Source organism: Rhinatrema bivittatum, chromosome 16 (genome assembly GCF_901001135.1).
Source record: "Rhinatrema bivittatum chromosome 16, aRhiBiv1.1, whole genome shotgun sequence".
Taxonomy (NCBI): Eukaryota; Metazoa; Chordata; class Amphibia; order Gymnophiona; family Rhinatrematidae; genus Rhinatrema; species Rhinatrema bivittatum.
The window spans coordinates 16,419,742-16,436,054 of NC_042630.1; the positions used below are offsets into that span (position 1 = coordinate 16,419,742).

General features: G+C 47.4%; 1 protein-coding gene across 1 annotated transcript; it reads left to right on the plus strand.

Moving 5' to 3' along the window:
• The first annotated feature begins 48 nt into the window (after positions 1-48).
• Positions 49-10,948, plus strand: LOC115077447 (extracellular calcium-sensing receptor-like). Its single transcript, XM_029579739.1, has 6 exons — positions 49-263; positions 4,005-4,647; positions 6,098-6,934; positions 7,292-7,432; positions 9,515-9,638; positions 10,023-10,948. Exons 1-6 carry the CDS (start codon positions 49-51, stop codon positions 10,946-10,948), a joined length of 2,886 nt encoding a protein of 961 aa, XP_029435599.1.
• The last annotated feature ends 5,365 nt before the right edge of the window (positions 10,949-16,313 follow it).

Below are 16,313 nucleotides of genomic sequence, written 5' to 3' on the forward strand. Positions count from 1 at the left end.
GTCTGCTGCTGTTTCCCCCTCAGTGAGCGCCGGGAGCTGTTCCTCGCCATGGCGCTGCCCGCGCTGGTGCTCCTGCTGCTGCCGCCCTCTCTCCTCTCCCCCGCCTCCACCGCCACCGGGGGCTGTGCCCTCCCCGGCCAAGGGGAGCTGAGCAACAGGCGGGAAGGAGACATCCTGATTGGGGCACTGCTGCCGGTGCATCTCAACTGGAGGGAGCCCAAAATGACTTTCGCGGAGAGCCCCCAGCCCATCCTCTGCCAAAGGTGAGTCGGGCACATCACATTTATCAGACTCCTAAGCGCATCTCCAGCCTGAGCGGCGGAAAATCTTTTTGGTTTGGAGGATGGGGGTGGAGTCAAACAAGTTCTGCCTCCTCCCCGTTCCCTACCGGTCTGTCTCTGCCCCCCTCACCCCCCTCCTCCTGCTCTCGCTACCTCTCTCTTCACCTGCCCCTCATCCTCTCTCTCTCTCTCTCTCTCTCTGTCTCCCTCCCCTCTACCACCCCTTTCCCCTTCCATGCACCACTGCTCTCCTCCTGCTGTTGTTGCTGCTGAACAGGTGCTGGCTTTCTGCCTGACCTGGCCCCCCCCCCCCCCCTGGCCGCCCCCCCCCCCCCCCAGGTGACTCCGATCAGGCCATGGCTCCTGAGGCCCACTCTATTCTGGTGCCTGTGTCACAGAGCATCGCAGGAAGATGGGAAGGAAAGGACCTCGAGAGTTCAACTTGGCCATTTTCTGCCTCCGGGCAACATCTACCGCGCCTAACCCCTCACAGACAGATGTGTTCCTAACCTGCTTTTAAGGGCCGTCCAGTGACGGCGAGCCTGCCGCCTCCCTGGGTAGGTTGTGTGCAGCCCTTAACCACTTGATCTCTGTCGCAGCCGGAAAAGGTCCTTCCTAATATCTAACTGAAATCTCCCCTCCGTCCTCCTGCCGCATAACATCTTTGCACTCCCCTTAACACCCACCGTGGCTTGAGCCCATGGCTGCCTGGGGGTCCCAGCGGGCACTGCATACTTCTCATTTACGTCTGCGTGTGTGTGCCGTGTCCTGGCAACCAACCACCCACCAGCTGGGGGGGGTCCAGCTTGATTTCAGACAATTACCCTGTCCAAAAAAAGCTATTCCATGAGGATTTTTCAGGGGACACCGTGAGTCCAAAAACGTGGGGGGTCCCACAGTTCCCAGAGAGGTGCGCACAGACCACGCGTGCAGAACACTGGCATGACCCAGCTTCTCACTTATCTGGGATATGAAATCAGTCTCAAGTACAGCGGTAATAAACTAATGTCAATCGCACTGTAAATAACTGCTATGGTTAACAAGTTACTCCCTGCTGTGTTTTTCCTCTTCCCCCCAGTTATTTCACCCCCGTTTCATTGTAACTTTTTATTTCTCTGCACTATATTAAAACCCTGGTTACCTGTAAACCGACATGATATGATCTGTATCATGAATGCCGGTATAAAAAAAAAAAAAAAAAAACCCACTAAATAAATAAATAATGTGATTATTATTATCAAGGAGGAACAGTGGACGAAAAAAAGATAACACAAAAATCTTTCTATTGAACTTAGCTCCAGGTTAAGCACTGCTCCAGCTTAAACAGAGACTGTTCTGGTAACTTTGGCAGTACAATTCCAGTTTGATGTCCCTCTCTCTTGCTTCCAGCAGCTGATAATGCCGTTCCCTAAAGGCAATTTCTAAATGACACTTCTTCCAGACTCCACAGAAGCCACAATGATATCATCAGCTGGCCCTTCTGAGGAACATTGTCACCTGCTGTCCAACAGAAGAACATAAGAAATGCCATACTGGGTCAGACCGAGGGTCCATCAAGCCCAACATCCTGAGTCCAACAGTGGCCAATCCAAGTCACAAGTACCTGGCAAGTCCCCAAACACTAAATAGATCCCAAGCTACCATTCCTTATTGATGAATAGCAGTTTATGGGCTTCTCCTCTAGGAACTTATCCAAACCTTTTTTAAACCCAGCTACACTAAGGGGCAGATTTTCAAAGGGGTGGGCGCGTAAGATACGCGCGCACCCCCCCCCCCCCCCGAAAACCTGCCCCAAGCTCCCCCTGCGTGCGTCGAGCCTATGTTGAATAGGCTCGGCGGTGCGCGCAAGCCCCAGGACGCGCGTAAGTCCCGGGGCTTTCCTGGGGGGGGGGGGCGTCGGGACCGTGACGCGGTGGCGTGCCATCCGGGGGCGGGGCCGTGGGCGTGGTTCGGCCTGGGGCATTTCGGGGGCGTGGCCAAGGCCTCCGAAACCACTCCCGGGCCGGGGAATCGCGCGCGAGTTACGCCTGCCTCAGGCAGGCATAACTTTTCTAACAAAGGTAGGGAGGGGTTTAGATAAGGCTGGGGGGTGGGTTAGGTAGGGGAAGGGAGGGAAAGGTGCGGGGGGGGGGGGGTGGAAGGAAAGTTCCCTCCGAGGCTGCTCCGATTTCTATTAAAATCCGGCGTACATTTGTTTGCGCCTAGTCAGCGAACAAATATACGTGCGGGCGTATTTTTTAAAAATCTACCCCTAAATGCCATAACCACATCCTCTGGCTGATGCGGACAGAACGGTGGACGCTTGGGCCGGCCTGGCGGAGTGCGCAGATGGGAAGAGCGAATTCCTTGGAGATGGCACAGGCCGGGAAGCGGAACCAAGACAGAGATGAAAGTGAAGTCTTCACCCTGGAAGCCCAAGATCCCCCCGAGAGGAACTCGTGAGGACCCAAACCGCTGGGACTTAGGAGAAGGAACGAGACGAGACGAGAAGACAAGCCAAGGGGCGAGGCAGGTGGCAGACACAGAGAATCAGTGATAGAGCCAAAGTCAGAAACCAAAGAACTAACCGAGAGAAATCCTGAAGTGGAGTGGGATCTGGAACAGCAGGATCAGGATCAGGATCAGGAGCGGCAAGACCAGGATTAAGGTCAGGATCAGCAGGATCTGGATCAGCAGATTCAGGATAAGCAGGAACTGGAACAGCAGAACAGAAACAACAGAAACAAATCCTGAAGCGGAGCGGGATCTGGAACAGCAGGATCAGGATCAGGAGCGGCAAGACCAGGATTAAGGTCAGGATCAGCAGGATCTGGATCAGCAGAACAGAAACAGCAGAACAGAAACAACAGAAACAAATCCTGAAGCGGAGCGGGATCTGGAACAGCAGGATCAGGATCAGGAGCGGCAAGACCAGGATTAAGGTCAGGATCAGCAGGATCTGGATCAGCAGAATCAGGATCAACAGGAACTGGAACAGCAGAACAGAAACAGCAGTAACAGCACAAAACACTCAAACACTGAGTAACTTCGTTGCTAAGCAACCTCCACAGGGCAGACGCCGGCCTTAAGTAGTCGCTGGCGTCTGACATCACCAAAGGGGGCGGGGCCGGAGCTGCCCGTGGTTGGACCGTTAAAAGGTCCCCTCTCCCAAGGCAGCAGGTAAGAACCCGGTCGCTAGTCTAGTGACCGGGATCGCAACACTGGCGATGAATTACAGAACTTAACCACGCGCTGATTGAAAAAAGAATTTTCTTCTGTTTGTGAGTTTACTTGCTAACTTCATGGAGTGGCCCCTAGTCCTTCTATTTTTATGGAAAAATCTTTTCATGTATTTCACAAGGCAAACGTGCATAATTTATGCGCAAACGAGTTTTGCTTGGTTCCATCTTGAAACAAAGCAATCGCGCGGGCTCATTCAGCCCAAGTATACAATGTAAGCACGTGGTATACCCTGAAGAAGAAAACCCACCCCACCCCTCCGAAAAAATGTTCCCCACTGAAATAAATGTACAGGTTCATATCTTTAAAGAGTTAATGATCATACTGAGAAGTCGAGCAGTCAGAAACTGTTGCCTACATTTTACTGTACTTTTAAGCACAATTCGTCATTGTCTAAAGGTTATGCATTTGACTGAGCCACAGCTCCAATGTCTGTGGGGGGGGGGGGGGGGTCCTGCAGTCAACCATTGCAACATAATACTTTTTTTTTTTTTTACCATATAGCAAGATTTCCTCACAAATGATAACAGATATTTATCAGACACGTTGTAATCATCCAATATATCCAGCAACCCCACAGCAGCGCTTAGGGAAAACCATATCATCTGTCCAGGAAGAAATAGATGCAAAAACCTTCCTCCAAAGCTGTTGTATCACTGGACAGGACCATAAACAATGCACCGGTGTACCCTCCAAAGACCTACATTTAGGACAATTTCTGTCCATCGTTATCCCAAAATGTTTTGCTTTTAACGGGGAAGAAGATGTTCTAAATGACAATAATATTTACAGTGAGATAAATGCTTTACACAACTTCTCTCCTATGCCACCTTCCTTTGTTATTTCTCTCTTCAGATTCAGCCTTAGGATTTACAGTTGGGCCATGGCCATGATCTTCACCATTGAGGACATCAACCAAGACAAGACCTTCCTCCCCAATATCACGCTAGGTTTCCAGCTCTACGACAGTTGCGTGTCTTTAATGAGAGCCCTGTGGGGCACAGTGTGGATGCTGACAGGCAAGGACAGGCCTGTTCTGAACTACCAGTGCCAGAACCAGGGCCTACTGTCAGCCATTGTTGGAGAGTCTTGGTCCACCTCCTCCATTTCTATGGCCAGGCTGTTGGGGCTCTACAGATACCCCCAGGTAAAAGCCGTTCCACTAAGAATCAAGATTCATACAAGTAGTGTCATGGGCAGCTGTTGACCTCTCTAGCAGCTGCTACTGAAAAGGTTACATATGTTCTCCTGAAATGAGTAACCTCTGTAATCCACATGCAATCAGTTTTAGCTCTTTCCTCTACAATGACATAATTGCAGATTAGGCTCATCAGTTTTTCCACCACTGCATCTACGGGACTTATAGTTCCTGCGTTGCGCAAAGAGAAATTGTAAAAACAAGTCGCACCATGCAGTGGGAGAAAATCCGAATGCTAATTCAGGCATTAGGTAGCTCTGCAGATTAATTTACTGGCTGAGAGTTTATTCCGAACAGTTTTTGCTTCTTATCTCTTTATCTGAAAAAAAACAACCCCACAAAGTATACATTTCTTTCTTGAATCAGTTAGGCTCAACAACGACAGGGGTATCTCTACGATGTTATGACCTGACACAGATAAACCTGATGCCTCATGAAAGGGAGCATTTCATAAGGCTCCTATAGTGTTGAGAAGCAGCAGTTTAGAAGAACAGAGAGCGGAATTCAAAAGGGCATGGAATGAACAGAGAGGATCCATAATGGCTGGATGAATGCAATGAAAAACAGATAACAGATGTAATATTCTGCATGGGGATAACCTGCATGGAGCCGCAGTTACAACCCTAAACAGAAGGCCTGGAGGTTTACCTGCAAGGAGCGGCAGTTACAACCCTAAATATGTTACTAGGCAAACTGCATGGGCCTTTTTGGGTGTTTATCTCCCGTCACTTATGATATTTCTATGTCATAACCAAGCAAAAGTCATGGAGCTTCTATAAGTTTAACCAATAAGATGGCCTCCCATTGGCTGATCAATAGAGGTGATGCTTCTGAACCAGACACTTTCTAGGTCCAGTCCGAACTGAGACATATTTCCTCACAAGGACGTGGCTCAGTAGTGTTCCTCTGTGTAATGTGCTTTTTCCATTGGCACAGAAAAGGGCCAGACATAACTATGGCAGAACAACAGGGTTTACTCCTCCTTAGCTGACAATTAGGGTATAATGGCCCACCTAAATTAGGCAGCCAAAACGCAAATAATTTAGACCAATTTTTAAAGTAGACTTCTGCCCATATGTCTGTTTTGAAAATGATCATGCCAGGCTAAGCGGTGTGCAATTTCACCTTGCTATTATGTGCGTGGCAGTATTTCAGGAAAATTTACAAGCTTATATTTGAAAATCCAAACATGTGCGCACAAGTCCAAACCCCACCCCATCTCCACTCCCAAAAAAACCTCTGCTCAGTGCAGGTAAACTGTGTGCGAACAGGTAGGATTTCAGTAAACTAATTCACATATTGGGCAGGAAATTATGTAAAGGGACATTTCTGTGGGATAAACACTCTTTTACTGATATTCATTTGAGATTTGTCCTCACGGTGACTGCTTCTTTTCTAGATCAGTTATTTATCCTCCAGTCCCCTGCTGAGCGATAAGTTCCAGTTTCCATCTTTCTTCCGGACCCTCCCAAGTGATGTCATTCAAGCCCTGGGGCAGGCCCAGCTGGTCACACACCTCGGATGGACCTGGGTGGGGGTCCTGTCTACCGAAGATGACTATGGCACCCTGGGCTCCCAGATCTTGAAAGAGGAGCTCCAGAAGCGAGGCGTCTGTGTCGCTTTCCATGAAAAAATCCCACTGGTACCATCAAGTGTGAAAATCAACCGTATCGTTGAGGTGGTCAGAAGATCCTCAGCCAGTGTCATCCTGGTCTTCTCTTCTGAACCCTTTGTACTCCCAGTGATGCAGGCATTTTCCAGGCAAAACATAAGTGGCAAAGTGTGGATTGCCAGTGAGTCCTGGTCAGTGACCTCTGGTGTCATAACTATAGAGCTCTCCAACCTACTGAGGGGTACCATTGGCTTTGCATTCACTGAAGGCAAGATAAACGGTATTCAAGAATTTCTTCACAATTTCAAGCCATCTTCTGCACCAAATGACCCATTGGTTCTACAGTCCTGGGAGGTGATCTTCAGGTGTCAGTGGCCCAACCCCCAAACCAATCTGACAACAGCTGAAGGAAAACTCGAGGAAGCTACCAGATTCTGTACTGGAGCAGAGAGCCTGGACAAACTAATGGACTCTGAAGTGAGTAGCCCGAGAATCGGCTACAGTATCTACAATGCAGTTTACTCTGTGGCACACGCCCTGAGGGACATGCTGTCCTGTGTGCCGGGGGAAGGACCCTTCACCAACAAGACTTGCGCCAACATAAGGAGTCACGAACCGTGGCAGGTGAGATGCAGTTAAATTTCTATGTGCCTCAGTTCTAATCCCTAGATCTGCCATTCCCCCCACCCCACACACACACACACACTCCTCCTCTCTTTCTTTCTATCACTTTGTCTCTTTACTGCTGGATCTTTATCTCCCTTTGTGACCCTCTAAGTCTTTGTCCCACTTTTTTATATTTTTGCTGTATTTTGTTTTTACTCATGTCACTTTCCTTTTGTCCTTTTCCCTCCCTGTATCTCTTTTGGTAACCAAATGGTGTTATCAAGGGATTCTTTATCTAGGCGCCGACAGATTACTAACTCATCTCCTGGGAGCATAATTTCTGCTTTTCTCTCCATGCACCGTCCCCCACCACAGCTCCTGCACTACATGAGGAAGGTGCAATTCTGGAACAAGATGGGGGAGGAGATGTACTTCGACATAAATGGAAATCCCCCCGCCGCGTACGACATCATCAACTGGCACCAGCAACCCGACGGTGCCATCCAGTATGTTAAGGTGGGAAGATTCGACCTCAGGGCACCCAAAGGGCAGGAGCTCTCCGTCAACATCAACGCCATACAATGGCACACCCAACGCAGAGAGGTACAAACTTGCTGCACTGTATCAGTCAAAAAAAATCATGACCCCTATCTAATTATTTAACCTTTTGGAGGCTCCATGTCCAATACTCCTATTATCTTTGTCCTAGCATCCAGGCGTTCCAGTCCTGCCTCTACCACTCGTCAGGCAGCCTCATTGCGCTTTGCTGAGTCTTACTGTTCCCTCTCACTTACCTAATTTTTCTTCTGTTGAGTTATAATCTCCCTTGCATGAGGCCCCTTATTAAGTCTTTGCCTGTTAGAATAAGAGACCACTTAGAGCTGCGTATGCTAATGGTCCATTTTGAAATAACTTGTATTCCTCACTTCTTTTTAAATGAGAAAATACTTTAGCCAGTGGTGAGCAAACTATGGTCCATGGGCCAAATCCAGCCTCTCAATGTTTTTATTCCAGCCCACCTATCACTTAGAAACTCTGCATTATGTGCAGCCTGCCGATGCGCCGACCTGCCTGCCCGAGTATCCAACGTTGTCATCAAAGGTCAAATTGTCACCCTTGATGAAGCTGGACAGTCGAGCAGGCAGGTGGGAGCATCGGAGTAATGGAAGGAGGCAACATATACAAACACGTGACGGTACAGTTTAATGATGCACCGGCAGGGTTCACATCCCTCACAAGCGAGGAAAGACCCCGTGTGACAGTGTGCTGGCAGGGTTTCCATCCCCCCACCAGCAAGGAGAGGCCCCCATGAGATGGCATGCTGGCGGGATACCCACCATCCGCCAGTAAGGAGAGACTTCATGCAATGGTGCGCTGGCAGAGTTCTTACCCTCTGCCAGTGAAGAGAGGTCCCAAGCTGCTAGGAGAGGAGTGGGGAGTAATATGGGAAGGTACAGAGAGGGAAAGGGGTGAGGATGGTGAGTGACTGAAATGGAAGGGACATCAATAAGTGGGAAGGAGAGGGTGAGTGACAGAAGGGGAGAAGGGGAGGGGTGAATGACTGAAGGTGAGTGAGAGGGTGGGATTAGAAGAGAGGGTAGAAGGGTGCATGAGTGTGTGAGTGAATGAACATGTATGTATATGAGACAGAAAGCAGGAAGTCTCCTTTCCTTCCCCCTACTAATCCTCTACAATCTCAGGGTGACTGAAAACAAAAGGTTTCCAGATATGGAGAGAGGGGATTTTTTTATCCTTATTAGTTTTAATTGGGTGTTTGATATGTCTGCTGTTTTGAAATATTTGATCGATTTTGGGGGGAATGTTTAAAGTTTATTTTATCCTTATTCTTCTTAATTATTAGATGTTCTATTTGTCTTCTGTTTGAAATATTATTTTTATTAATATGGTTTCTTTACCATTACAATTCATTTATATTTCTTGATTTGGTTTAATAAGGAATGGTGATATTGCACTACATATGAGTCTGGCTTTTAGTGGTTTCCAGTTCACTTTCTTGTTTGTAACTTACTATTTATATTTTATGGCCTGCAATTGTCACTGAGGTGAGGTAGTCTGCTAGCTGGGAAAACACCTGGTACCTGTTGGGTGGAAGGTTTTTCTGATTTTGGTAGAGGGTGGAGATCCATGACTGAAGGGGCTCCTTGTGTGCTAAAAATGATGGCGTTTAAGCCTGCTGAATACCGTTATGCCTGCAAATGCTGGGGACTTGATTGTTATGTCAAGGAGCTCCAAGGGACACACACACACACCCTGGGCCCTTGTTGTGCTCGATACATTGTAATGTGGTCCCTGACTTAAGCAATAGCAACCTTTACACAGTCAGAGAGGGAACTGGGTAGAGAGAAGAGTTTTTAACATTATGTCCTGCATCAATTAGTGTAGTTGGGTGTTAGGATTGCACCTTTATATCGTACGTTTTAATCTGTCAGAGGAAATTTTATGTGAAATATGTATATCTATGATATATCTAAGATATTTTTGATTGTTGAGAAAAAGCAGTATATCAAATATAGTAAATTAAATATTAAAAATATTCAATTACAATTCCAAAAGATCGCTTCTTCTTTGCCCCCTCAGGTTCCGCACTCTTTGTGCACTGAGAGCTGCCCCCCTGGTTACCGGAAGGCAGCTCAGAAAGGACAGCCCCTCTGTTGCTTCGACTGCCTCCCGTGTGCCGAAGGGGAGATCTCCAACATGACAGGTACAATCTGGCATCGAAGAAAGGGTAATTGATATCAAAACTGAAAAAAAAATACATACGAAATAACTCAGTATAATGCTATAGAAAGTGCAAGAGGATGAAGGCAGATGATTCACCGATATCCTCAATGCAATAAAAAAAGATTCTAGAACATCAAAGGCTTTGGATCAGAGCTTAACTGGACTTGTGGACCAGTTCCCTGAGCCAGGGACCAAAATCTCATGCAACCAAGAATTCTAATGTTAGTTTCCCCTCCCAATATGGAGAATTAGCTAATATTGCCCCATAGAAATTCTCCATCCCAAGAATACATTTATTATTGGAGGAGTATAGAGGGGTTTTCTATGCTTATTTTAAAAAAAAACAATGTGATTCCTCTTTCAGATTCCGCGATTTGTTGGCTATGTCCAAATGATTACTGGCCCAACTCGAGAAGAAATGAATGTTCCCCAAAGAGAATAGAATTCCTCTCCTATCAAGAGCCTCTAGGGGGCACTCTCACTGCCACTGCCTCTTTCTCCTCCATCACCACGGTTACTGTATTATGCATCTTCATCAAATACGGTGATACGCCCATAGCCAAAGCTAACAACCGGGCATTCTCTTTCCTACTCCTGGGGGCTCTAGTGATGAGTTTTCTTTGTTCTCTGCTCTTCATTGGAGAACCTCAACCAACAACCTGCTTGATACGTCAAACTGCATTTGGTGTTATCTTTGTCCTCTGTGTTTCTTGTCTCTTGGCCAAGACCATTATGGTGGTCATTGCCTTCAGTGCCACCAAACCAAATAGTAACTTAAGAGGTTGGCTCGGACTCTGGTTACCTATTGTGATAGTTTCTGCTTCCACACTTATTCAGGTCCTCATTTGTGTCACCTGGTTGCTGCTTTGCCCTCCCTTTCCAGAGAAAAACATGAAACTGAAGACTGGCATTATCATATGGCAGTGCAATGAATGTTCAGATGTTGCATTCTGGTGCATGCTGGGATACATGGGGTTCTTGGCATGTGTCAGCTTCCTGGTGGCCTTCCTTGCACGCAAGTTGCCTGACAGCTTCAATGAAGCCAAATGGATCACATTTAGCATGCTTGTGTTCCTGAGTGTCTGGATGTCCTTCATCCCAGGCTATCTGAGCACCCAGGGAAAATACATGGTCGCTGTGGAGGTCTTTGGGATCATCTCTTCCAGTGCAGGAATCCTTGTTTGTATATTTTTCCCCAAGTGTTACATCATGGTTCTGAGACCTGAAATGAACACCAGGGAACAGCTCTTAGGAAAAATGACCAGGAATAGGAAGATAAAGGCTATTTAGAAACAACTATGGCTTTCTCTGTTGAAAATATAGTCAACTATACTTTTGAGTATGCAATGCCTACTAAAACCTTATATCAAAATTAATGATTTTTCAACTAGGTTCTAAGTTAAGTTACTCTTCAGTCTATTCCTGATTGAAACAATAATACCCTCATTCCTCATTAGGGGCAGGTCCTTATCTGTGTCACCTGACCACTGCCGGGCCCTCCCTTCCCAGGGAAGAACATGATGAGACAGGCATTAACATCTGGCAGTGAAATGAATGTTCGGAAGTTGCTTTCTGGTGCACGCTGGGATACATGGGACCCTTGGCATGTGTCAGCTTCCTGGCAGGCTTCTTGGCATGCAGGCCATTCAAAATATAGCAGCAAGGGTAGCGATGGGTGGTTCAAAGCATGATTCTGCAGCTCCACTTTAAAAAAAAAAAAAATCATTTTGGCTCCCCATCAAGTCTCGATGCGAGTTTAAGATGCTAGCTCTAGCCTTCTAAGATACTGAAGGGGAAATGCCCACCGCATTTGAAGTATCAGCTGTCATGGACAACATGGAGTAGGTTACAGAGATCCCAGCAACAATGCCCATTAAAGTTACCATCAGGTAAAGCTTTTTGCTACGTCAGGCTTCAGAATAGAGCTTTCTCAATGGTTTTTCCTACATTTTGGAATGATTTACCTTTGGTGATTGATCAGAGAGGAACATGATTTCATTTATTTATTTGTAGAGTTTTATATACCGTTATTCGGTAGAGCCATCATAACGGTTTACAAAATATGCAATTAGCATACAAAATATGCAATTAGCATACAATCAAATGGAGTTAACATGGTAGTTGGGAATAGTAGAGTATTGTGAACAGTAAACATTTTTTCTTAGTAGTTGAATAACAGAATAGTGAGGAGAACATTTTCAATGAACTTTCATGAAATTTCGAAAGAAACTGAAGACCTGGCTCATGCTTATGCTTAATGACCTGAACTACTAAAGGTCTCTGTAACCATTTTATTTAGCTACACTGTATTATAATTTTATGTAGGTTGACGAGAATGGATTAGCTTTATTGTTTTAGGGTGTTTGCATTATATTGTTGTACATTGCTTTGGATGATTTACTTTAAATTGGGAAAGGGGTTTATAAATTGTACTAAAATAAACAGGAGGCCTGGCAGTTTGAACTAGAGGCAATTTTAAAATGAGCGAGCACGCACGTGCCCTTACGCGTGCGTATCGGCGTGCGAGCGGAGAAACGCTACAGTTATAAATCGTGCCTGCGCTTCCGCGCGTATGTTTTATAATGCACCTTCCCCTGCATAAGGATGCGCCTAACCTGAAGAGAGTGCTGGAGGAAACGTACCCCACGCATCTTTCCTAGGGCTTTGCCAGCTTTTACCTCCGCAGGTAGGCGGATTTTGAAACGCGCCCATGCGAGGGACAGCCCGGTTTTCCCAGTCAGTCGACCGGTTTGGCCGATTAATTCCGAGGCCCTCAAGACCCCTCCAGTTCCTCATCCTGCACGCCACCCACCCCCACACACTTGTTCCAGACCGCTCACCCTGTCCTGCAAGCCCTAAAAGCCGAGATCTCCAGACTTGCTCCTCAACTGGAGCCAGCAGTAGAGTCATGCGGATAACGAGCCGATGCGCGCCACGGTCTCCGGTTTTAAAATACAGAGGTAAGTGTGTAACTCTTGGGCCCCTTCCCTAGAACGTCCATGCTCCACCCTTTTTCACCTTCTCGTTTTTAACGCACGCACGGGTGTCTACGCACTTACTTCGCTGCTTTTGTAATTCGCGTTGCTTGCGTGGGCATTGTTTTTTGTTTTGTTTTTTTGCTCCAACGAGGCTTTTTAACGTCGACCTCATAGCTCAGTCTCCCATTGTTGTCAAAGCAATGCTGGAGGCCAGCGGGAGCCTGGTTAGACTCTACGTGTTCCCGGGTTGGCCTTTGGGATTTTTGGCGGGGGTTTCTGGGTGGGGCGAGAAAGTGGGGTTAGTGATTACGTGTGATGTGGGAAGGCGGGGTAGGGCCTGGAGCCGGACCTTTGAATTTAATATCTGGGGGCAGGGCATAAATTTAAGCTGCTTATGGCCTGCAAGTTGTTTTATCTTAATCGAGGGAGGGGGGAAAATCAGGCACTAGGTTCTGACTTGTCTTAAATAGTATTAGGGCGGGAGGGGGATCAGCCTATTGGCCTGCTAGTGTTTTTGTTTGGTTTTGTTTTAACTTGACCAGCTCTGTGTTCGATACAGCTGGCTAAGTTTAAAGTTATGCAGGCACACACGTACCCGGAGAACGTTAGACCTGCTCTCCACCATGGCCAGACGTACACGGCTAAGCTGAAGCCCCAGAATGCATCCACACTGACCCTTTTTTTTTAATCCAGCTAATTCCAGCCTCGTAATCATTTACCCAGCTAAAACTTACCTAGTCGGGGGGGGGACGGGGGGACGGACACATAATTAATCCCTGAGGTTATCTGGCTAAATCCTTTTGAATATGGACCTCAGTACCTAGGAATGAGAAACTATACCAGAGACAAAGGGAGGGGGAGAGGGTGGGAAGGAGAGTGGAAGAAGACTCTTGAGGTTGGAGAAGTCCCACACCTGGAGCTATAATAGCATGAACTGCTTCCAGCTCAGTGATGGGGTCGTTACATGACTCCCTGTGTTGATGCCAATAGCTGTACGGTCCTGTGTACATGAATGGCGCTTTATAAATAATAACCTTTGCTCTGTAAATGTACAGGGCTGTGTATACTGCCTACACTTTAAAAACATTAATTGTGTAGAAAATGAAGGTTGCTTTGCAGTGCAGTTTTATTTTAAGTGAATCACAGACTCTTGCAGTGTACGCACCCGGAAGCAGTACCGTGGATTGTAGGGCACCGGAGCGCCTCACTTGTTTCCGGTGTCCATCCTTGGCCTTGGAAGATGTCACATCATCTTGTGTATTTGAAAGTGCATGGTTGTGTTTGTGTGGATCTGGGTTTCTGTGAGTATTTGAAAGTGTGAATCTATTTCTTTTGACTGCATTTGAATGTCTGTCTGTGTTTGGGAGAGAAGATTTTGCAGGAGGTACAGGAGAAACTGCCCAGCACCTGCCTGCCCTATCAGGCAGCCTTTGCTAGTAATCCCATCTCTTTCAGAAACTTTCCCAAGCAAATTAAAAACGTTTAAAATCATAATTGTATAATGATGACACTCGCGCTCCGATGAGAGCACGCTGATGACATTAGACACAATTACAACTCTCTGCAGAGGGAGTTTGCTGGCGGTCAGATGGTTGGGGATGGGGGAGAGTTAGGAATGATTTAAATGCAAGGGGAAGACGAGGGGGGGTGCAGTCACAATTGCAGCCCTGTCGCAGGTCCTGGGGTGTCAGAAGGTAAAGGATCCCGCGCCTCCAGCCCCATAAGGGAGCAGCTCCAGGAGACGAGCAGAGCGGTGAGAGAACAGCTCAGGAAATCAGCGCCGATCTTCGCCGCGCTGTGTGCGCAGCTCACTTTTCTCACTTTTGTCAGGTCCTGGGGGGGAAGGGGCCTTGCCCTTTGACACTCCTCCAGTGCTAGTTCTTGGTCCCAGGGAAGAATGTAGGCATTTGAATTTATTAAAATGTATTAGTTGCATGTGTCACAAAAAAGTTTGAGGGGGCTTAGAAAGCTTGTATTGCATCCATAAAATTAATAGAGGATACATAAAAGTCTTCTTGACATAATAATACCACACGAGTACAGGAACATGCAAAAAAATCATTTGCTGACGCCGCAACTGCCGCACAACACAGACTCTCTGAAGATAAAGCTTAAATAGCAGAGTATAGAGGTTTAGGTAGGCATCACCTGGTTGGGTGTTCCTTTAAAGAAGGAGCAGAGCCGGAAAAGAGTTCCAGAGGAGGGGGACCCAGCACAGTTAAGGCTCGTGTCCTCGTAATGTGCGGGTGAGCGTATTTTACGGAGGGGGGGGGGGGGTGCGTCCAACGATTTCTTTCCTTCAGAAACCTCGGAAGGGCGCTGACCCAAGAGCCGGAATCATAGCGGATAAATCTGGGCATCAAAGGCATCAGCTTGCATTGGATTCTCTTTTTAATAGGGGAGCCAATGCAATCAGCCTAGGGTCGTAATTATATGAAAGCCTGCTACTGGTGGGGGGGGGCGGGGGGGAGGGATAATTTTATGACTGAGCGCATCGAGATAAAGTCCGTGGGTACCAATTTCGCACAGGCCGTGTGTCCCCACCCCCCCACACACACACACACATTTTCAAAGCGAACCCACGCGCGTGAGTTTGCTTTGAAAATCCCCACGTCGAGTGGCCAGGTAGGCGCACAAACTCACCCGCGCCTGCTGACGCCCGCTCTATCGCAGGCATCATCTGTGTGGCCGGACCCAAATACTTTTCAGAGCGCTCGGTTACGCGCGTGAGTCCCCCCGCTCCCCCATCCTGCATGCCCACTGCTGGGGGCGCAGAAAAGCATGGGCTTAAAGTGTGCCGCGTGCGTGATTTTACACACGCTGAGCCCCGGGCACGAAAACATATTTTACGCGCATGAATGGCTTGGAAACCCGGGCCCCCCCCCCGGCGCCGTGTGCCCGGTTTCATTTCTTCATTATTTCTGATTGGTTTCGGAGTTCAAGATGTAATTAATGTTCCTGGAAGTTTTGAAGGCATTTAAAAGAAACGTTTTAAAGCGGTGTTAGAATATCATCCTTCTCTGCTAATTCCGAGGGAAAATGTTTCCTTTACGTGCAAACTCATGCCCGGATGACTCTGAAGTATTTTTAAACCCCAGTGCAGCGGCCCTGTTTTTTCACTGACCTGATGAAGAGAGGCTAAATCTCAAAAGTTAGCAGTCACAGATGTATTAAGTTAGTCCAATAAAAAGGTCCTCACCTACAACTTGTTAGCTGACCCTTAGTGTTATTTAAAAAAAAAAAGATTTGACGTGCTTCGTGCCCCTCCTTCCCTCCAATATTTCTGAGTTTGCCTCACCAGACCTCCAGAAAAGCTTCAGATACATTTTTTTTTTGTTGTAAACCATTTTGAAGTGTATTAATCTAAAACTGTTATCCAAAAATAAATATTTTACCATTACGAGCTATTCCCCCTCCCTTCCCCAGACACTGAGGTTGTCTGGGTGTGAGCACCGCCGCTGATTCAGGGGGGACCCAACCCAACACTGACAAAGTGAGCCGGAGCCTTCTTGCCCTTGGCGTGAAGGATCCCGTGGTGGGGGCTGCCGCATCCCGACCCCTTCTCCCCGTGAGAATCACTTCCCATCGCCCCCCCTAAAGCGCCAGAATGAGGAGTTTCCTCCCCCCTTCGGTGAAAGTTTCCATTAATCCTGCCTGCTGCTGTTTCCCCCTCAGTG